Genomic DNA, 23,314 nt, shown 5'->3' with positions numbered 1-23,314 from the left:
CAAACTGTTAGTACTAATCCCAGAATAGTTTTTCATTCCACAAGGAAACTTTGTAACCATTGGATCCCAGCATTAAAATATGTTACTTTAAAAATACTTAAGTACCTGCTTCAGAATATCAGATTATTCCTTGTGTATCTTTATGATTTTTAAACATTTATTTTTTTGTTTTAATTATGTGTATGTATGTGTGTGTGTGTTTTTCTTTCTTTCTTTTTTTGGTTTTTCAAGACAGGGTTTCTCTGTGTAGCTTTGGAGCCTGTCCTGGAACTCACTCTGTAGACCAGGCTGGCCTTGAACTCACAGAGATCCACCTAGCTCTGCCTCCTGAGTGCTGGGATTAAAGGCATGAGCTACCACCGCCTGGCATATGTGTGTGTGTATGTGGGTGCCCATGGAAGCCAGAAGAGGGCATTGGATCCTCTGGAGCTGAAGTTGCATGCAGTTGTGAGCTGCCCGGTGTGGGTGCTGAGACGTAAACTCAAGTTCTCTGGAAGAGCAACAAGTGCTCTTAACCCCCGAGGCATCTCTCCAGGATCTCTATATAAATTTTGTCAATTAAAAAATTGTTTCAGTTTTTTTCCCCAAAGATTAAAAAGCACACATTTTTTTTTTGTCTTGGGCAGCCATAATGATCTTGAAAGTATACAATATAAGTTAAGTATATAATGAAAAATGTATACAGGTTCATAAAACATTTGTAAAAATCTTGTGGTCCTTATTGTATGCATTTGCCACTGGACTATGATCATTACCTTGGTCAGTATGTTCTATTGCATCTGTGAAGAAATGAAGCAAAGCATTGCCTATGAAAGGAGCTAAACTTGTTCTCGTTACTCATGAAATTTGGTTTTGACAATTGTCTAATTTTGTGTACAGATTGATTGCTCTTTGGAGATTATTATACAGAAAAACTTTATGGTACCAAGCACAGTTAAGCCGAAGAATTCCTGACAGTGACAGACAGTTACCTGAAAATGCAACACATGAAATCTCTTTTGTCAAGAATCTGTTATGTCATCTACAGACTAACCTGCAGATGGCTGGGGGCAGCTTGCATCAAGCCTTAGAACTTAAACCTACCAATGGTCAGTATCTCACAGACAGTTTCTGACTCCTTAGATATGCGAAATGGTTAACTTTGGTTTTTCAAAATGAGTGGCACTTGCTTGATTTTCAGAATAATCTCAGGCTGGAGATGTATCTGCTGATTTTTAAAATAAACATCTAAAAGTTATGTAATCAACTGTAACTAATTGTTGGATAAAATCATCCTTAGGTGAAGAGTGTTTTCTATTAGGCTCATATGAAAAATCAGTTCGTCTGTGGAAGAAGGCTCTACAGGAAACCCAAGAGAAAGGTAAGGGACGTTTAAAAAAAGTAATACTGTATTGGTAAGAACATAAATTAGGTCAGGCAATGGTGGCTCACACCTTTAATCCCAGCACTTGGGAAGCAGAGGCAGGCAGATCTCCTTGAGTTCGAGGCCAGCCTGGGCTACAGAGTGAGATCCAGGAAAGGCGCAAAGCTACACAGAGAAACCCTGTCTCGGAAAACCACAAAAAAAAAAAAAAAAAAAGTTCAGAGTAGTCACACTATCTTACTATTCAAGTAAGATACAGATTGTAGGGAACTTGACTTCCAGAAATACTGTACTGTCTTTTAAATTGTTCTTGATTTTTAAAATCTTTTCAGTGCTCTCTAGTTAAGTTTCCTGCCCACCCCACCCCCACCGTGTGTAATGATAAAACCTGCAGTTGAATGTTAATGGATAAGAAATGAAATTTATGTCCTAAACATGTTTTTCCCTTTTAAAGGACCACAGATATCTAAATGGGAAATTGTACATCAAATGTTCTGACACTTTGCTACAGACATTGAGTGAACCATGGACATTAAGAGAACCAGGTTATGCTACTTGGCCTTTAAAAGATTAGAGAGTTTCAGGTTGAACAGAGAATTGGAGTTAAGTTGGCATGGGTTTGTAATGACACAGGACTGATAATGTCTTTGACGATATAAGGACTTGAAGGTGTGATGGAGATGATGAAGTTCCCATCTGGCAACTCCAGGCCTGCCTGAGTGTAGTTACTGCCCGGTCAGAGCGCCAGGCTTGACGTTTCTTTTCTGACTTGTTAGCTTTGCACACTTCCCTCTTTCATCTCCTTAGTGTTCTCTCAGTGCTTGCTAGCCCCCAACTCTGCACCAGGCACTAGAGATACCAAAAGGTTACCTTTTGTTACAGTCACTTGTTTGGGCTAGGGAACACAAGAAGAGCACTCCCATAGTCTAAGCCTGAAGGATGGGACCAGCTCCAGGGAACCCTGGAGAGGCTGGTGTGTAAAGTTGACTTGAAATTCAACAGTGAAACCAGCAGGACAGAGCTGGGTGGTAGTGGCGCACGCCTTTGATCCCAGCACTTGGGAGGCAGAGGCAGGTGGATCTCTGTGAGTTCAAGGCCAGCCTGTTCTACACAGCCAGAGCTACACAGAGAAACTCTGTCTTGAAAAAGAAACAAACAAAGCTGATAGGACAGTTTAACAGAGGATGGACATTCTTCACGAATTTAGATCCTAAGTACATTCTGTCAGCTAAGTCACACCTTTATCCCTGCATCAAAAGGTGTCTAGAGAAACCAAAAGCCTGAGAAAGTGTAAGAATTTGGCAAAGTGCAAATTTGTGATTTACATGTGCAGTATTATTGGTAGGCCAATAATGGTGGCAGGGAACAGTAGTGAAGGAAGGTCTTGTATGGAGTGACGAGAAGAAGAATCAGGTAAGATTCTTTTAAAAAACCTGGTCTCACTTTTAGCTCTGGCTGGCCTGGAACTTACTATGTAGACCAGGCTGGCCTTGAACTCAGAGATGTGCCTACCTCTGCCTCCTGAGTGCTGGGATTATAGCCAGTTTTTAAAATTACATTTGTTTATTTGTGTGGAGGGATACACATTTGCTACAGCATACCTGTGGAGGTCAGAGAATGACCTGTAGGAGTCAGTCCTCTCCCTTCACCATGTGGGAGGGAACTGGGGCTCAAACTCAGGTTGTCAGGCTTGGTGGCAAGCAGCTTTGCCCATAGAGCTATCTTACTGTCCCAAGACACATTTTGTAAGGAAAAGACTGTTCAAATAAATACAGAAGGTCCTTGATTTATGATAGTTTAGCTTAAACTTTTAAATTTTGTGATGGCATGAAAGCCATGTGTATTCAGTTTTTTCCCTGAGCTAGAAGTTATGCTATGTGAAGTATGTGTCTTAGTTGGGGTTTTATTGCTGTGAAGGGAAACCATGACCATGGCAACTCTTATAAAGGAAAACATTTAATTGGGGCTGGCTTACAGTTCAGAGGTTTAGTCCATGATCATTGTGGTGGGACATGATGGTGTGCAGGCGAACATGGTACTGGAGAAGGAGCTGAGAGTTCTTGATCCTCAGGCAGCAGAAGGAGACTGTGTATCACACTAGGCATAACCTGAGCATATGAGACCTCTAAGCCTGCCCTCACAGTGACACACTTCCTCCAACAAGGCCACACCTACTCCAGTAAGACCACACCTCTTAATAATGCCACTCTTTATGGGCCAAGCATTCAAACACATGAGTCTGGGGGCCATACCTATTCAAACCACCACAGTATGCAATCCTGAAGAGCAGCAGTGAGTGTCAGCTTCTAGTCTTCTGTATGAGCACAAGGGTAACAACTGATATTCCACTCCATGGTATCCTGTGGTGTTTGGTAGGTTAGGTTTATAATTGCCTTTTTAAAAGATTTATTTAGTTTTATTTTATGTGTATGAGTCTTTTGCATATATGCTGTGTATGTGCCATGTATATGCCTGATACTTATGGAGGTCAGAAGAAGGTGTTTGATCCCCTGGAACTGGAGTTACAGAGGGTTGTGAGCCTCCATGTGGGTAATAGGAACCCATCCAAGGTCCTTTGCAAGAGCAGCAACTGCTCTTTAATGCTGATCTATCTTTGTAGCTTACATAAATGCTTTTTTGATTTATGATCGTTTCTATTTATGATGGGTGTACTGGGAAATAACCCTGTTATACACCAGGAATACCTTTATAGTTCATTTAGGAAGGTCACTTTGATACACGTGTGGTTGGAGGGGTGTGAGTTGTACACAGGAGCAAGATCATCACTCAGATGAAGAGACTGAACCAGTGCCACATCAGTGATAATGGAATGTAGTTCATCTTTAACAGATACATAACAAGTTTGGTCAATGGAAATTGTGATTCTGTAAGTTTGGGAGAAAAGTTTAATGTAAGTCTCTATTTTGAGACCTGGTTAACTGGATAAAGGAGAGGAATTCAATGAATTAGGAAGTTTTAGATGAAAACAGTTTCCTTAATGAGCCCACTGTGGGCTTGGATGTGGCTTCTGTAATGGACACTCATAGTATCAGTAGCTTCAAAGCAAGTGCCTTAGGAGTGGACTAGAGGTTGGCAGACTCAGCTGATGTGGTGTTTCTGTGCACACTTATGAGGACTCAGGCTCCTTTAGCTTTTCTGCCCTATTAAAATTCAGGCTATTTTGTGGGCCTGTGTTCTAGCCATCACATTTATATGATTGGCCCATGATGAGGGAAAGGGGAAAAGAATGGGAAAAGGTGCACTGCCTAGCTGAGGTAACTTCTGCAAGCAGGCATTCTGTCATATTTGCACAATATTAGGTCTTGGTTCACATGAGGACATATTGTAGTAATCCCAAATAAAATGGAATTCTTTCGCTTAGAAACATGAGATAGAAATAGCAGAAGACCTCTGTGCTCTGATGGTGAGAATTCGATTTCTTTAGGAAACAGCTATCATCTTAGGGCCTCTCGAAAGAAAACAAGAGAACTTAGAATGGAAGAACCTAGTATTGTTGACTTGTTTTCATTTATTATTATTATTATTATTATTATTATTATTATTATTGAGATCTGATCTCACTTTGTTGCCCTGTCTAGCCTAGAACTCTCTCTGTAGACAAGGTGGCCTCAAACTGAGAAATCCTCCTGAATCTGCCTCTCGGTACTAGAATTAAAGGCATGTACCACCATGCCCAATTGCTGCCCTGTTTTTTAAGTAAATCCTTTACTGAAGTATAAAACAGATGCAAAAAAAACTTATATGTCGTGATTACCTAACAGTGAATTTTCACAGTCACCATACTTCTGTGCACATAGCACTAGCCAGAGAGCACTCCCTTGGTACCCTGCTTGTCAGTTTAACTGTTTCTGTTTAGGAGGAAGAAGGACATGCTTTCTTCAGTTACGGTACTATCTCTCTCTCCTGTACTGCCACCTCTACCGCTACAATTTGAACGACGCCCAAGGATTATGTGATCACCTAGTAAGAGAGATACTCAGCTGGTCCCAGTTACCTGTGAAAGAACGTAAAGATTGCTCAGGTAGACTTTTTAAAATTCAGTATACTCTCTCCCTCTTTCCCTGTCTGTCTGTCTATCTAATCATTCTATCTATCTATCCATCCATCCATCTATCGTGGCCTGGCCTCGAACTCACAAAGATCGCCTGCCTCTGGCTCCCAAGTGCTGGGATTAAAGATGTGTACCACCACCACCACCACCTGGCTTCTTTCTTTGTTTTGAAACAGGGTCTTGCTGTGTTTCTCTCTGACTTCCTTGGTACCCATGTAACCAGCCCATGTAACCAGCCTGAGCCTCGTGAGTGCTGGGATTATAGGCATGTGCCATCCCACTGGCTTCATAGTGTTAATTTTTACTTATGGGTATAGAAAAAATAGTTTATACATAAAAATTGCCCTGCCTTTGCAGTGACTGTTATTCTATGTGGATTTTGGACCGTCAGCTTCTCAATGGAGTAGAGCACAGCTGTTCTTTGAGATTTATCCAAGAACTCATTCAGGTTACTTCCCGAGAGGAGTCAGTGTATGTCCACTGGCTCCCTAACTCCTTGCAGAGGTTGTCCCCCGCTTTGTGGGCCTCTTCCTCACTGCCTTGATTGTTTCCTTTGCTGTACAGAAGCTTCTCGGTTTTATGAGATCCTGCTTGTCAGCTGTTTGCTTTAGTTCCGGAGAGAGTGGAATTGTCTTCAGAGAGTCCTTCCCTCACCTGTATCCTGTAGAGGACTGCCTGTGTTTTCTTCTAGCAGTTTCGGGTTTTACATTGAGGTCTTTTAGCCAGTTGAGCTGGTTATTGAGCAGGGTGATAGATAGGGGTTTAATCTCATTTTTCTACATGTGAACATCCAGTTTCCCAGCATCATTGTCTTAGTTTGCTTTCCATTGCTATGATAAAACACTCACCAAAAATCCCAGCATTCTGGAGCCAGAGGCAGGCGGATCTCTGAGTTCAAGGCCAGCCTGGTCTACAGAGTGAGTTCCCGGACAGCCAAGAGACCCTGTCTCAAACTAATTAAAAAGTAACCCTACAAACACACCAACTTCCAAAACACTGGCCAAAAGAAACTTGTGGAGGAAAGGGTTTATTTCACTTTACATACAGCTTGCACTCCACCATGAAGGGAAAAGAGGGCAGAAACTAAAGGCAGAAACTGAAGCAGAGACCCTAGAGGAGTGCTTCTTACTGGCTTGCTCATTGTCCTTTCTTTTACCACCCAGGACTTCCTGCCTTCTATAGTTGGCTTGGGTCCTCCTCCATCAAACATTAGCCTTGAAAATGTCCCCACAGAGATGCCCACAGGCAGTCTGATGGATGCATTTTCTTAACTGAGGTTCCTCTTCCTAATAACTCTAGCTTGTGTTAAGCCAGCAAAAAACTAAGCAGGACACACCACTTACTGAAGCTGATGTCCTTCTTCAAGTTGTATGTTTGCCATCTCTGTCAAATATTGGATGGTTCTAATAGTATGTACTTAGGCTTGGGTCTTCTATCCTGCTCTGTTGATCTACTTATCTTCTTTGTGTTGTTTTTATTACTATAATACTGTAATACAGCTTGAAATCTGACATGGTAATCCCTCCAGCATTGTTTTTGCTCAGGATTTCTTGGCTATCTGAGCTCTTTTGTGTGTCTATATGAATTTTAGTGCTTTTTTTCTTAATTCTGTAAAGAGCATTATGAATATTTTGATTGGGATTGTCTTGAGTCTGTAAATTGATTTTGACAGGGTTGTCATTTTTACAGTAGTCTACTCATCCATGAACATGGGAGATCTTTCCATCTTCTAGTGCTTGTCTCGGTTCCTTTACCTCCTTGGTTAGGTTTATTCCTATGTATTTGTTGATGTTTTTTTGAGGTTATTGTGTGAGTGCATCCATGACTGCTGTATTGTAATCAGTATATAAAAGGCCACTGCTTTTTATATACTGTTGATTTTGTGTGTGTGTTTTCTGCCACTTGGCTGTACATATTGTTTGTTTCTAGAAGTTTCCTGGTGAAATTTTTGGTATTTTTTTATATATATTATCATATTATCTTCTACAAATAGGGATAATTTGGCTTCTTTTCTTATCAGTGCCCCTTTACTTTCCTTCTCTTGTCTTAATGCTCTAGCTATGGCTTCAAGCACTGTATTGAAAGGCAGCTGTGCTCTGTACCAGTCTACCTACCACCAGCACTACATTGAAAAGGAGTGGGATGGTGCACAGCAGCTCCAGCTGGGCCAGGAACGCACTAGGATGTGACAGTGGATGGGCCTAGCATGTGGGACAGTTCTGAGGGGGGCGGTGAAAACTGGTTGGTTTGCGCTCCATGTGGCACTGGATGGGCCTGAGAGTGGGGGTTGTCTCAAGTAATTTTACTTTTTTATGGTTTGTTGAGACTCTCCTGGTCGTCTGCTCCATTCCTTAGGTTCTGAGAAGTCTCATTGTGAGCTTGCAGTGACTGGAAATGTGCATCCCGAGGCAGCGGTCAGAGTTGTCCAGTGCATGGCCCGTTTCATGGCTGCCTATTTCACCAATGAACCGCTCTGCATTCTCCCGCCTCACAGTGTGAATGTTCTCCCGCCACTTCATATTAAAACAGGTAATATGGTAAACAAATACTTTTCCGCCGTGCCTTTACACATGCTGTCGAAAGTCAGTATCTTATGGGAACTGCACTGTTCTAAGCTTTACTCAAGCCTGCCTCTGTTGCCGAACATTGTTACTTGTTTTAACCTCTCGACTAGCTGAGATTAACTTACCTATCTTCCTTTCGTCTTTCCTGCCTAGTTTCTTTAATTAATTAATTCTGACAGTAGGAGGTGTTGATGCCAGCGCCTCATGCATGCTTGGCAAATGCTCTATCAACCCCTTTTCTGTTCTTGCTTTTTGAGACAAGCGTTCATGTGCCGTGTAGGCCTTAAGCTCACTGTGTAGCCAAGCATGGCCTTGGATACCTTTAGATCCTCCTGCCTCTGTTTCCCAAGTACTGAGTGACATGTGCGTACCTGGCCGTCAGCCCTCTAGTGTGTGTATGTGTGTGCGTGCAGGTGTGCGCACATTCATGTATGTGCAGAGGCCAGAGAAGGCCTCAGATGTCATTCCTCAGGCACTAGCTGCCCATTTTTTTTTCTTTTCTTTTTTTTTTTTGGTTTTTTGAGACAGGGTTTCTCTGTGTAGCTTTGTGCCTGTCCTGGATCTTGCTCTATAGATCAGGCTGGCCTCGAACTCACAGAGATCTGCCTGCCTCTGCCTCCCGAGTGCTGGGATTAAAGGCATGTGCCACCACTGCCTGGCTTTACCCATTTTTTTCTTTTGTTTGTTTTTGAGTTGGGACAGGGTCTCTCACCAAATAGACTGGATTGGTGGCCCCACAACTCAGGTTCATTGTATCTATGCTGTCTCAGTCCAGAGATTACAAGCACACACAAGCATGCCTCCCTTTTTAAAAATTTATTTATTTATTTATTTATTGGTTTTTCGAGACAGGGTTTCTCTGTGTAGCTTTGCGCCTTTCCTGGAGCTCACTTGGTAGTCCAGGCTGGCCTCGAACTCACAGAGATCCACCTGGCTCTGCCTCCCGAGTGCTGGGATTAAAGGCGTGCGCCACCACTGCCCGGCACCTGCCTTCTTTTAATGTGGGTTCTGGAGCTCAAACTGAGGTCTTCATGTCTGTAATGCAAGCACTTTATTGACTAAACACTCTCCCCAGACCCCAGTCCTTTTTTCTTTCTTTTTTTTAGATGAAAACTAATATGTTTTGAATATTTTCTAAAATTAAAAAAAATTTTTTGGCTCTATGGATAATGTAAAATGAGATAAATCTGTCTTTCAGATTTCATAATCTGCTATGAAAAATAGGAACATATTTCTGAATAGTTCTGAATACATTTTTTAAAAGAAGTATTTTATTTTTAATTACGTACATGTGTATATTTGTGTGTGGTATGTGGGTGTGAGCACAGTGCCCAGGGAGATCAGATGAGGACATTAGGTCCCTTGGAACTGGAGTTACAGATGATTGTGGGCTGCTGGTCATGGTGCTGCTCATGAACCCTGATCTGGTAGAGTAGCCTGTGCTCTTAAGCACTGAGCCATCTCTGAAGCCCCTGATCTGGTACATACGTATGTACATTTTATCTAACTCACAGTATTCTCCTTTATTTTGTGTAATGCACTTATTCTATTTCTGCTGTGTTTCTTCATTTTTTAAGAATGTTCGTATTTTATCCATAACACATTTAAGGAAGCACATATTTTAGTCTTAACAAAACTGTTCTAGAGGGTATTTTATTTCATTCTGTATGTTTCTTTATTGTTGTTTTGGAAGATAATAACTAAAGAAATTTAGGTAAGGAGGCATGAGTTGGAGTATATGTATGCAATTGTGATATCATTTTCTCTAATTCACTCACAGAGCATTCCCTACGACTTATTCCTCTACAACACTCTAAGGTGGCCAGTTTTGTTAGAGATCAGAATCTCTCAAATGTATGGACAGTTGAATATGCTCTCGAATTGTTATTTATTGGTGGCCTGATTCCAGAGGCTGTGTGGTTGGCACATAAACTTGGAGACTGGAAGACATCTGTTTCCATTGGTGTGGCCTTCCAAGTTTTCAGTAAACATAATCGCAATTTTGTGAGGTATGAATTCTTAAAGTTTACTTACTTACTTTCTAATTTATGTGCGTGCGTTTGAGTGCATACATATCATAGTGCCTATGTGGAGGTCAGAGGACAAGTTGTGGGAGTCATTTCTCTCCTTCTACCATATGTGTTCCAGGGATTGAAGTCAGGTCATCAGACTTGGCAGCAGGTGCTTTTACCTGCTAAGCTATCCCACCAGCCCAAGGTATGGATTTCTGGACAAGCTTCAAGTATTGCACAATCATAGCATCTTAGTGTTTTACATTATCTTCTTGTTGATACTTACATATGTAGAATCCTTCCTTCTGCATTGTCTGATAGGACCAGACTTCTTTCTAATGTTTTTGTCCCTGCTGCATAGTGTGATAGTCCCTAGCTACAGTAACTGTTGAAGTTTGGAAATGTGGCTGGTGACCCCAGGGAGTTGAATTCTCACTTTAAAGTAAAAGCAAAAAAAAAATAAATAAATAAATAAAGCAAAAGCAAATACTCTTTCTGATTACTGTGTTGGACAATGCTCAGCGGCTTACTGATTTTTGCTGACGCACTTACCTAGCATATTTAGGTTAGTAATATCCTGAAAAGGTAATTAGAGAGTCGAGGCATCTATTCCACGTGGGATTTGGACGTTGTGTTTTCTTCCCCTTCCTGCCCTTTCTTTTACTTTCTTGTCTCCCCTTACACTTCCCTGTCTCTCCACTCCTGCCTTGCAGTTTCCCACCCCCTCCTTTCTGGACAGGATCCTGCTGTGTAATGTAGGCTGGTCCCAGACTCACTGTCTTCTGCTTCCGCCTCTGAGTGCCGGGATTGTGGGCCTGCAGGACCTCGGTGGCGGGGGTGGGGGGTGGGGGGGTGGGGTGGGGTGGGGGTGGGGGTGGGGGGGGTGTTGAGTTTAGGCTAAGTAAACTAATCTCTCATTTTTTGTTATTTGTTTTTTTGTTTTCGAGACAGGGTTTCTTTTGTTATGTCACTGTGGACAGTCTTTTATGTAGTTTCAATCAATGATCCAACATGTATTTATTAAGTAACTGATCAGCACAATGCTTTGTGACAGGCATTTTAATGGATGTAAACTTTTTAAGGTGCTTAGACTTTATCATAAATAGGAAAAAACGTTATCAATTTTGCAGTGTGTGAGACATCTTCCAGTATCATAACGGAGAGAATGGTGATAGCAAATGAGGGAAGGCCAGAAACCTTCCCTGTGGGAGGTGTGCTTTCAGACGCACGCTGAAGGATAGGTAGCACTTGGAGTGAGAACGTCCTAAGTGTGAGCAAAAGCATCTGGCAAAGAACTTGTGGGTTATTTTGGGTAGAGTACTTATGAAGGGTGACAGTGAGAATGGAGAGATACTGTATCCTCTGAAAACCCTTAACATGGAGTTTACTTTCTGTAAGTAGGGTGTACAAAGCAAGTGACTCCATATTTTCTTAAATACATTTACTTCTTGATGTAAAGTCTTTTCTTTTCCCCAAAACTTTATTTCTCTTAATTTGATGTCATTTCAGGTCCAAGAAAAAGGGTATGGAGCTACCCTTAAATATGATACCAGCACAGATTTTTCAGGAAAAACTGCAGTGTTTTTTAGGTCAGCCAGTCCCTTTGGAAGCAAAAAATGAAAAGAGCTCAAAATATAAGCAATTTACAGGTGTGTTACCTACGTGTGTTCTAAGTGTATCAGGCTCACATAAACCTGTGCTACTACAGAAACTTACGAATGTTTAGAAATATGAACACCTTGACAAAATTATCAAAAATTTGAGAGTATTTATACGTACTCATGGGAGTACCTAAAACTGATGCCAGATGAGCTGGAGTGGTAGCTCAGTGGCGGAGCACTTGCCTGGTGTGTGCTTTGCTTGGGGTCTGATCCTGAGCACCACAAGGAGGAGGAAAACTGATGTTGGGTGAAAACAGATTGTGGGATGGGGATACCACTCAGTAGCAGAACACTTGCTATCATGTAAGAGGCCCGAGAGTCAATCTTCAGCATTACCAAAACCGAAACAAAGCAGCCACACTGGAATTACATTCTGTGTGTTTTGTACATACATTTATAGTTACTATTATCTTGGAGATGGGGTCATGTTGTTATCCCAGTGTGACCTTGAACACTGATCCCTTCCTCCTGCCTTGGGCTCCTTCTGAGTGCTAAGACCACAGTCATGAGCTACCACACCTGGCTAATGTTACCTTGATCATGTTTGTTAGATCCCATTGAAGAAGAAGATGCTAATGTGCTGTTTGGGTCTGTGCAAGAAGTGCTGAAAGCGTCAGTCATGGCTGACGCAGACATTGTTTCAGAGACGCTGCAGCTTTTGGTGGACTCTGCCAAGGACTTCAGTCGGAAGCTGTGGGGCTTAGTGCCCGTCGACTTGTACCTTCCAGCACCTCCCTTGTATTGCCCCCAGCCAGCTGTTCTTAGTGAAGTAAGCACAGTGCGGCCTTCTCTTAGTTAACGTTGAATTTGTCTACTTTAAAATAACCTGATAATAGTGATCTTGTTACAAATGCAAGTTAACTTCTGGTTTCCAGCAAAGTATGGTCTTAGGTAATAGGCCAAACAGCTGTGTAAGTAATAGATAACTGTTCTGTTGTCCTCAGGAACACGGTGACAATCTTCTTTTAAAGGCTGAAAAAGATAATCGCCAAAAGCTGTCTGGAATCCTGCAGCGAGTCCTCCTGCTCTTCCGGGCAGCTCGATGCTCCTTTTCTGTAGCACAGTGGTACATCTTGCAGCTGAGGTGGGCAAGAAAAGTCATGCAGAAGGTATGGACTGACTTGGTCACTCAAGCGCTGTGTAAGGCCTCTGCGCTGTGCTCACCTTCACTCCAAGTCCTTTCCTAAGGAGTCCTGCCCTGTGAGTCTACAAATCTTGGCTTATTTACAATAAACAACTCAGGCCAGGTTTTTCTGGCTGAGAGATGCCACTGTGAAGTCTCTGGGTTAGCTTGCCCTTATGAAAACAGAAGATATCACTATCTAGTAAATTCTTCCAGACTCTTCCTACTCTTTCCACCCCTGAATCATGGAAGATTTTTTTCTTTTTAGGACTCCTCCTCTCCCACTTGTTCCAGAGGTAAAATCTGTGTTTTGTGGCAACCTCAGGGGTTCCAAGCATGGAAAATTAAGAGTGAATCCTGGGCTGTTTACTATCAAGAGTCTTTTTCACTGGTTAGGACTTCCTTTGCTGTCTTCTGAGATGTACAGTTTGATTCTGGGCCTTCCATGCCCTTTCAACCTGACGTCTGCTGACTCACCTGTGCTCTGGCTGAGTAGGTATTGGATCTGTTTCATTATCCAGTTGCAAGTCCTTAGTTTTGAAAATTGGTGGGTTTTGTTTGTTTGTTTGTTTTTTGTTTTTGTTTTCACAGATGGGCAAAAATCTCATTGTATAGCCCAGGCTAGCCTTAAATCAGGCTTCTGGGTACTAGCTAGTATTCAACTCAGCAGGCATGTGCCACCATGCTTTTAAAAAACTTAAAACAAACAAACAGACAAAAAGCCAGGTGGTGCTGGCGCACGCCTTTAACCCCAGCACTCGGGAGGCAGAGGCGGGTGGATCTCTGTGAGTTCGAGGCCAGCCTGGTCTACAGAGCAAGTTCCAGGACAGGCTCCAAAAGCTACACAGAGAAACCCTGTCTCAAAAAACCAAAACCAAAACCAAAACCCAGCTTTATGTATGTATTACATATATGTCTGCATGTGTCTTATATGTGTGAAAGCTGGTGTGTGCATGCCACCACGTGCATAAGAGGGTCCAAGGACACCTCAGGTGTCAGTCCTCATCTTCTTCCTTATTTGTGACAATTTGCTACTGCATATGCCAGGCTAACTGGCCCTCAAGAGTCCAGCAATGCTCCTGTCTCCACCTGCCATCTTGGCCTAAGAGCACTGAGATTACAAGCTCATGCTGTGACCTGCTTGGGGTGGACCCTGGAGCTCTGAACTCAGGTCCTGACTCGCATGGCAAACACTCTATCAACTGAGCCGTTTCCTTAGCCTCCAATTAGCTTTTGTTGATTTTGAGATGTTTCACATGTAGTCCTGGCTGACCTGTACTTCCTGTGTAGACCAGACTAGCCTCCAACTCCTAGAGATCCACATGCTTCTGCTTCCTGAGCACTGAGATTTAAAGGTGTTCACCACGATGCCTGGCCTGTTTAGGCTTTTTAAAGAGAAAAATGAGGATTAAAAAATAGGTTAAACTGTGTTCATTGTCATTACAATGAAGACAAAAAGTCAACAGTGGTTTCCAAGGTCTGGAAAAGGGGAAGTAGAAAGTGAGGACTCCAGAGGGAGAGGGAGGGAGGGAGGGAGGGAGAGGTGCTGAATTAGTTATTTATGGTTGACTAATTGAATATCACAAAACGAGCTAGGTAGCCATCACTTATAAAGATGAGCTGTATAAAGCTGTATAAAGGTCTTTAAATTTTAATTCCAATTTAAAAAATGTTACCAAATTAAATGTCTGTACCATATTAGTTTTCTATTTCATTCTAACAAATTGCCAACATTTTGGGACTTAAAACCATGCCCACTCACTTCACTCTTTCTGTGCATCAGAAGTCCTGTGAGCTAAGCTGGTTCTACACAACGCCACTTAAGGGTAACAGCAGAGCTGTGCTCCGGTCTAGTGTTCTGATGGGAGAACCCATTTCCAGATTCGTTCAGGTTGTTGCCAGTTCAGTTCATGGGGCCATAGGACTGAAGCTCCCATTTCCTTGCTCGGTCAACCTCTTAGTACCATCCTTCTAGTAAAGAGTTTGATGGAGGGGCTGCCATTAGCACGCTTAAAGAGCGTTTGGTGGATCACATCTTTCTTGAAGTGACAGGTGGAAGGAGACTGTAAACTTACTGCTCATCTTTTCTCTTGATGTCTATAACAGCATCCCTCCCTAAAAAGAAAAAAGCCCTTGATATGTTAAAGAAGCAGAGTGATTGTTCTGTACCGTACTCTGCATTTGTGATCCTTTCTTCACATTTCTTCATTTAATGCCATTAAACTTGTTCATTCCATTGATTTCCTGGAAACTCATTGATATCTACCCACTGAACTACACAAGTTTTAAGTATATCTGGGCTCAGATCTTCTTGGAAAGAATCCTTTGTAACTTATGTACTTCGCTGTGGCCCCACAGTTTTAAAAGTGAAATAGCTTAAAGAATTTGGGTCATGTCAGACCTTGCATCAAGTTTTTGGTCAACCCATCAACTTCTTTTCTAGTCTGACATTTTGTCAATAGTCCTTTCCTAGAGTCATTGCTTTTTAGGACTTGCCAATTGATGACTTTCCATTTCTCTCATTTATAGATTCACTTTTTAAAAGTTATATATGTAAGTAAGTTTTTTTGTGTTTGTTTGTTTTTTAGACAGAGTTTCTTTGTGTAGCCCTGACTGTCCTGGAACTCACTTTTTGTAGACCAGAATGATCTCAAACTCACAGAGCTCCACCTGCCTCTGCTTCCCAAGTGCTGGGATCAAAGGTGTGCGCCACCACCACCCAGTTAGGAAGGTTGTTTGTTTGTTTGTTTGTTTTAGGTACTGCACAGTTAATTTCAGATGAGATTTAAATATTTTCTTGCTCATGACTGTAGGGAAAGACAGAGATGAATACAGGAGAACTGAATGACAAGAGCATGCAAATGGTTTAGCACCTTTTTCTTTTCAGATAGAATGTAGTGAATGAATGCTGAGTTAGATCTGTGAGCTGAGTCTCTGAGTACAGTTCACTGCAGTCTGCTGATGCTGTAGCCCAGGACCGGTGTGGTTTATGTTCTGTGTGGGTTCTCTTGTCTACCTTGCCTTGTAGTTTCCTGTAAAGCTTATTTACTGCTGATGATTAACATATTCTCTCGTTCTTTTCAGATTCGATCGAAAGGATCTCTGCCTTCACTTAGCTCTTTCCCTGAGTCCTTACTTAATTACTGTAAAGGAGGGATAGCATTCTTCAGACCTGGAGCAGCTGGAGACCACAGGCTTGATGAAGTTTCCATCAAAGCACTAGGTTTGTCAAAAATGAGCTACTCGGTTAGAGCTCAGCTGCATAGGAGCTGTAATGTGCTTTTCACTTGGACTGGGAACGTTTCCAAGCTCTTGACTCTAGTTTGCTCTTTGGTACTCTACTTAGGGTTTACACTTAGACATCCCGACATGTATGTCTATAGATGTTGTATATGTATGGTAGTAAATTAAAAGTTTACTATATAAAGCAAATTGTGACGATTGTTGCTTCCTTGTTTAAATTTGGAATTTGAGCACTCAAGAATGTCTTTCTTATAGTCATTCTTTTCCAGTGAAGATACACCAACTACCACACCGTTAAGTGGGCAGGCTTTGAACCTGTCTGTGTGGATGAACCAACTTTGTTCCTGACTTAACCTATTCTGTGTAGGCTTTTCCCATGTTATATACATTAGTATGAATTCTCTTTTATGGCTTTTATTAGCAGACATTAAGTTGCCCCTGGCATATCAATTCTGTTTGTATTTTAAAATGTTTCCTTAGAGTCTCAAGTGTACTTTCTGAATTAATGAATTTAATCATCTCATATCTCTTGAAATAATATGCCAAATTTTATTTGGTGCCAAAAAACCTGTCAGCTGTATGTTAATAAACCCTTGTTTTTGAAGTAACATCTCCCTCAGATAGTCTTGTTTTGATATGTCTTTATTTGATTTTGTGTTTTGAGATAGACTCTCATGCCCTGTATCCCAGGATAGCCTTGAGCTCATGATCCTCTTATCATAGTCTTCTGAGAGCTGGTGTTACACACGTGTACCACCATCCCAGGCAAATCAAGATGTTTTTCTTACGACTAAGTATGCTATCCATTTAGTTCTTTGTTTGCATTTTCTTTTGTAAATTAATTTCTAGTTCACAGTTTGTGTTCAGTTATATGTTTGACAGGCCTAAAGCGTTAGTAAAACTTTGGAAGACATAAAAAGAGAGAGAAGGGGAGAGAGAAAGTGTGTGTGTGTGTGTGTGTGTGTGTGTGTGTGTGTGTGTGTGTGTCTGTGTCTCTGTCTGTGTCTTTGTCTATGTATGTGTGTTGTAGCATTAGGAGTAAAACTCAGGGCCAGGTCTAAGAACAGCCATGCCCACAGGCTATATGACCTTTTTAATAAATTAATATTCTGGGCCTGAATAATAGCTCGTCAGGTTAAGGTGCTTGCAGCCTCATCTGACAACCTAAATTCAATCCCTGGAACCCACATGGTAGAAAGAGAACTGACTCTTGCATGATATCCACATGAAAGCCTGTGGGACATGCACAACCATACAAAATTAGAAATTTGCCTGCCAGGTATGAGGCCCTGGGTTCAATTCTTAGTGCTATAAAAATAAGTGATATTCTGACTAATATACAATATAGAGTTTGTGTTAGAATTGAAAAATATCTACAATATACTATGACTTTATAAGGCAAGTAAATCAGAAGTAAATAGATTAAATCATTTACTCTGTAAATTTGTTTTCATATCATTATGCAACTGATATTTATAAAATATTCTAGAGTAATATATATTAAAATTCTAGAAGGATCTCCATGACTTTTATGTAAAGATGTTTCCAATGAACACACTTTTGTTTTTGTTGTTTTGGCATGTGAATGTGTATATTCATTTACATGTTTGTATGTGCATGCATGCAAGCATGTGTATGTGTGTGGAAGCCAGAGGTTGACATCAGGTATCTTTCTTGATCACTCTCCACCTGACACATTGAGGTGCCTCAATTGATTCCAAAGCTCCTTGATTTGGTTAGTCTAGCTAGCCACCTTTGGGATCTTCCATCCCACCTCTTTTTGTTGTTGTTTTTTGAGACAGGGTTTCTCCGTGTAGTCCTGACTGTCCTGGAACTCTCTCTATAGATCAGGCTGGCCTTGAACTCACAGAGCTCTGCCTGCTTCTGCCTCCCAAGTGCTGGGATTAAAGGTGTGTGCCTCGACTGCCCATCCCATCCCCACCTCTTAAGTGCTAGGGTTACAGTGTGCTGCCACACCTGCCCAGCATTGGCATGGGTGCCCTGGGCCTGAACTCTGATCCCCACACTTGCAGAGCAGTAAGCACTTTACTCATTGAGCTGTCTACCCAGCCCCTGTAGTTTTCTTGGATAATCATCAGAATAAAGGCATTTATTTTGAAAACAAATAACCTGTAGCTGTAACACATACTTTTCTTTTCCGTTTGTGTTTTTAGGTTGCTTCAGAGAGCTTTGTGCTTTGTGCTGGATGTTGCATATCCGGGATAAATTATCATACAGTTGCAGGCAGTATCAGAAGGCAAGAGAAAATGTGAAGGTAGAAAAGGTACCTATCAGCTCAAGGATAGAAATAAACATTACTTGGAAAATGATTGCTTAACAGAAGAGATTACCCTTTGTAGTACAGTATTCTTTTGAACTCATTCTGATCTGCCCATGTAAACTGAAAAGACAATCTTCTCCATATCCACATAGGACCTCGAAGTGGAATTTGATTCTTGTGTGGTTGAGCACTGTTTTCATGCACTGGAATGGGCCTATAGAATGCTGCCATTCTCTCGGTTTTTTAATGTGGAAGAACTTATTCAGGATATAATTTTGAGCCTTATTGGAGAACTGCCACCAATCAGGAAGGTAATGTGTTTGTAAAAATAAACTAAATCTGAATCATAGACCTAAGGGATTTCTGTTTTAGTTAGGGACAGTGTTGCCTTTTCCTGTCTGACTGATGGCACTTTGCATAATATCCTCCAGGTTCAGAAAAACAAGTATGATCTCACAGGTGGACTAAAGCTCATGGAAGCAGAGAGCAGAACAGTAGACCCAGGGCTAGGGGTGTGTGGAAGTAGGGGTGTTGGAAGTATGATAAAAAAGGGGTCATGTCATCCCTCTCTAAGTCATCGTCCTTCTCTTCTCAAGTCTCCAATACCTTCTCTTTTCTTGGAACAGCATTTCCATAGCTAATGGACTGATCTCTCTCAGATCCATTTCAATGTATTTTTTCCACAGTAGATATTTTTTTTATGTTGGTTCTAAGTGCATAGAGAAAAATAAACTTTCTTGTTTTGTTTTTTTTTATAGTGGAAGGGATGAGGAGATGTTGACTTAAGGATCCAGATTTGCATTTCTAAGATAAATTAGTTCTAGGAGCTATTGTACAGCGTGGAAACTTTAGTTAATGATATGCTATGATTTACCTGAAATTTGATAAAGGAAATCTTAAGTGTTCTTAGAGTGTATGTGCACACATACGGTGATACTATGTTTGGTGATTGACATGGTAATTTGGCTAAGATACTCAACGTGAATTATATATTAGATCATCACATCCTATACCTTGAATATACATAATTTTGTCAAATGCTTTAAAATATAATAAAAGAGGAAGAAAGAAAACCCATGCTGATTTCTGGTAGCTTTGTTGAGTATCAAAAGATTATTAAGTAGACATTATGTTTTGATTTAAACTGTTTGAAGGATTAAAAAGAAAAAGATTGATGTTGCTCATAAAACATTATTTTTTTTTCTGAAGGTAGCAGAAATTTTTGTGAAAGCATTTCCCAATCCTGAGGCCATAAGGGTTCCTTTAAGAGAAAAATACCACTCTCTTCAACAGAGACTCAGACATGGTGTTGTGAAAGGTATTTGCTATTTCTCATGTTTAATGGATACATTGTTGAAGATGCTTTTTTTTTTTAAGGATTTATTTTTATTTATGTGTGTATGCCATGTGTGTGCAAGTGCCTTTGGAGACCTCAGTTCCCCTAGAGTTGGAGTTACAGGAAACTGTGAATTGCCTGAATTGCATGCTGGGAACTGAGCCTGGTCCTCTGGAAGAGCAGCAGATGCTCTTTACTGCTAAGCTGTCTCTCCAGCATCTCCACGATGCTCTTGTTTTGAAAGTATCTGTCGCCTGCCCCCTAGGTACCTGAATTTCTGCCTCTCCCTAATGGCGGAGAATGAGAACGTGGATGCATTACCCCACTGCAGAGCTAATGTTGGTCTGTTGCTAGATGGAGCTGACTTCATGTTATAGCTCTGTTGGTAATTATGTCTTAGGCACATTGCTCAATCTCTCTAGGCCTCATTTCCTTATTTAGAAGCAAAAAGGTTATTACCTACTTGATCAATATGTATTGAGAGAGGATTAAACAAGGAAAGAGACAGATATAAAATGAGCAGATAGTCTAGGATGCCCTGTGGGGAGTCCATGCTTTCAAAACCATCCTGATCGACACAGCAGAATTTCACCTGAAAAATGAAATGAAATAGAGCATATGGTCTTTGCATACTCCATGTGTTTATTGAAAACTCATGTTTCTTCTCTTTGCTTCAAGTTATTTATGTTTCTGATTCTATCCTGTACATTCAAGATGTCCTCGTAGTTTTTTTATTGTGGCAAAATGTATGGAACATAAAACCCTACCGTTTCACCTTTCTCCTCCTCCCTTCCTTCCTTCCGTTTGCCATGATGGAGAACAGACCCAGAGCCTCTTGACTTCTTGCTCGTGCTCCGCCACCAAAGTACAGCAGTCATGAAATCTTAAATGTCTCCTTCCTTCTCCTTTCCAGGAGTACAGCCTGCTGTGTACTTTGAGTTGTGCCCTGTACAATTGTACTTATGGATTTCTATCTTCTAAAATATCCTCTGTGTATTAATAATGCTTAACTTTTTAATAGACAATCTTGGAAACCTTAACCTTGCTATTATTTCTCATTACATGTAATAAGAAAGCCTTAATTCCTGCTTAAAAAATACTCTTTCTTTCTTTTTTTCCCTTTCATTAGGAATAGAAAATATTCTTTGTCATTATTTATTCATAATTTTATCTCTTTTTTAAGAAAATGAGGCTGCTTTTTATTGAATTATATTTTTTTAAAGATTTATTATGTATACAAGTGTTCTACCTGCATGTATGCAGGCAGGCCAGAAGAGGTCACCAGATCTAACTACAGATGGTTATGAGCCACCATGTGGTTACTGGGAATTGAACTCAGGACCTCTGGAAGAGCAGCCAGTGCTCTTAACCTCTGAGCCATCTCTCCAGTCCCTATTTGCTCATTTCTTGCATTGAGGTACTTTACATTGATACCATGGCCTGAGATTTTTTGCCATAGTCCTTACCTGCTACACAACTGCAGCCAGTCATTTTACTGGGCTCTTCCTCTAATCCAGTTTTGCAGAGACTTGCCTATCCCTTAATTTCTCTTTGTCATCGACCTTACGTAGGCTGATTTGGTGTTCTGTACCAAGAGCCTCGGCTGTCTTCATATAGTAGCTTCTCACGGAGGGATGTAAGCACACAAAGATGGGATTGGTGCCTGTCTGTGGCTTGGACAGCTTGTGAGTCAGGCTGTCAGGGTGAAGGAGTTCTTCAGAAGCTTTCAGAGAGTCATACTAACATCCATTCCACCTGCATCGGAAGTACTTTCTTCAGCTGTGCTGGGGTTTGGTTGGTTGGATGGTTGGTTTCTAGTCTGACTTGTAATCCTCCTGCCTAGCCTCCTGAGTTGGTATAAGATGCATAGGTGCACATTTCCATACTTGACTTACCCAAAAGTTCTTTTCCCTGAGGATCCACTTTTTAAAAAGGGGAGAGGGGAAATCTCAGTTCTTTCCCTTTTCTTGTTCCTTAATGGACCTTATTCAGCTTCTGCAGTCCTGTTTTTTGTTTGTGTTTTTTAATGGTCCATAGCTTTCCAACAAATACTAAAAAATATAATCTGTAAGAATGTGGAAATAGCCGGGCGGTGGTGGCGCACGCCTTTAATCCCAGCACTCGGGAGGCAGAGCCAGGCGGATCTCTGTGAGTTCGAGGCCAGCCTGGACTACCACGTGAGTCCCAGGAAAGGCGCAAAGCTACACAGAGAAACCCTGTCTCAAAAAAACCAAAAAAAAAAAAAAAAAAAGAATGTGGAAATACGCCTTAGTAGTTTAATTCTATGTCCCCTGACAGAATTAGATCCTTCCCTCCCTCCCTCCCTCCCTCCCTCCCTCCCTCCCTCCCTCTCATCCATCCATCTCCTTCTTACCTCCCTTCCTTCCTTCCTTTGATACAGCTTTGCTGTGTAGCTGTGGATGGTCTGGAACTTATTGTGTAGACAAGGCTGGCCAGAACCTGTTCTGATCCTCCCAACTCCGCCCCCTGGGTGCTGGGATTACAGGCATGTACTACTACTGTGCCTGGCCTTAAATCGTGAGTTGAAACATTTTGATGACCCCTAAGGAAATTTGATTCTTTTTTCCCTAGGTCCTCAGACTGAGGAACTGATGTCTGTGGTCATGCGTTCTGTCCATAAAGTGAGGGTGAAAGCCCTGAAACGTGTGCAGAGGAACATAGGTGCTGCTGAAATGAACATCTGGGAACCAGAGGAAGAGGAGAAGCCAGATGCTGCTCCAGCTTCTGACAGGTTCTCCCTGGGGACTAGTTGGAGCAGAAGTACACTCACAGAACTGGGCAGCTCCCTGGTGCACAGTGATGTAGATACATTCTCTGAAACCGTGTCTTTTGAAGAAAAAACTTGGATACACTTTTATCAAAGGTATACCTGGGAGCCCCAGTACAATTGCCCACTCCTGGAAGAGAGTGCAAGTGAGGAGCTGATTTCCAATCCAGAAACCTTAGCAATATGAAAAGTAGATAAATGCCAACCTCTGTCCACGGGCATTACAAGTTTATAAACTTAAGAATTCATTGTAACTATTACTGAGATTATAGAATGATTTTGTCATCTAAGATATTAATCAAATGGATAGACAGTTCAATTAAGGACTTTGAGTTCTTTATTTTTAATAATCTTTAGATTTATTTAGGTGTGTGTGGGTGTGGGTGTGTGTATGTGTGTATTTTGAGACAGGATCTTATGTAGCCCTAGCAGGCCTCGAACTCAGAGATCTGCCTGCCTCTACATCATTAGTGCTGGGATTACAGGCCTGACCACCATGCCCAGCTTAATCTTTAGATTTAAATACAAGTTGAACATACTTAATTTAAAAGCCTAAAATATGAAATTCAGCTTAAAAATCCAGTATAATAGTGAAAGTTGAAAATTCATGCCCATGACAGATCAAGGTAAAAATGGAGGCACACTAAGAATACTATATAGACTTTCCTTTAGGCCACTAGGTATAAGAATTATGGGGTTATTTGAAAATTAAATGAAGATTGCATTTGTTTTGTTTTTAGTGCTGGAGCTAGAATCCAGGCCCTTGAACATTACAGATAATTGTTACATCACTACCATTCTTGTGACTTAGCCCCAAGACATCTCATTATATATTTGCCAATATCATCCCCCCCCCAAAAAAAACCCACTC

At 41.3% G+C, this 23,314-nt stretch overlaps 1 protein-coding gene across 1 annotated transcript in view; it reads left to right on the top strand.

Moving 5' to 3' along the window:
- Positions 1–23,314, top strand: part of Cplane1 (ciliogenesis and planar polarity effector complex subunit 1) — a 98,354-nt gene that overhangs the window by 18,100 nt on the left and 56,940 nt on the right. The window contains exons 13-25 of the mRNA XM_059276716.1: positions 880–1,088; positions 1,280–1,360; positions 5,241–5,405; positions 7,791–7,964; positions 9,780–10,008; positions 11,521–11,660; positions 12,224–12,441; positions 12,617–12,781; positions 15,880–16,018; positions 18,213–18,322; positions 18,472–18,630; positions 19,529–19,637; positions 22,248–22,539. Of these exons, the coding sequence (XP_059132699.1) occupies positions 880–1,088; positions 1,280–1,360; positions 5,241–5,405; positions 7,791–7,964; positions 9,780–10,008; positions 11,521–11,660; positions 12,224–12,441; positions 12,617–12,781; positions 15,880–16,018; positions 18,213–18,322; positions 18,472–18,630; positions 19,529–19,637; positions 22,248–22,539 (2,190 nt within the window). The remainder of the gene's footprint in view (positions 1–879; positions 1,089–1,279; positions 1,361–5,240; positions 5,406–7,790; positions 7,965–9,779; positions 10,009–11,520; positions 11,661–12,223; positions 12,442–12,616; positions 12,782–15,879; positions 16,019–18,212; positions 18,323–18,471; positions 18,631–19,528; positions 19,638–22,247; positions 22,540–23,314) is intronic.

Source organism: Peromyscus eremicus, chromosome 11 (genome assembly GCF_949786415.1).
Source record: "Peromyscus eremicus chromosome 11, PerEre_H2_v1, whole genome shotgun sequence".
Lineage (NCBI taxonomy): Eukaryota > Metazoa > Chordata > Mammalia > Rodentia > Cricetidae > Peromyscus > Peromyscus eremicus.
Note: the sequence above shows the minus strand (reverse complement) of the source record. Positions and strands in the feature narration are given on the sequence as shown.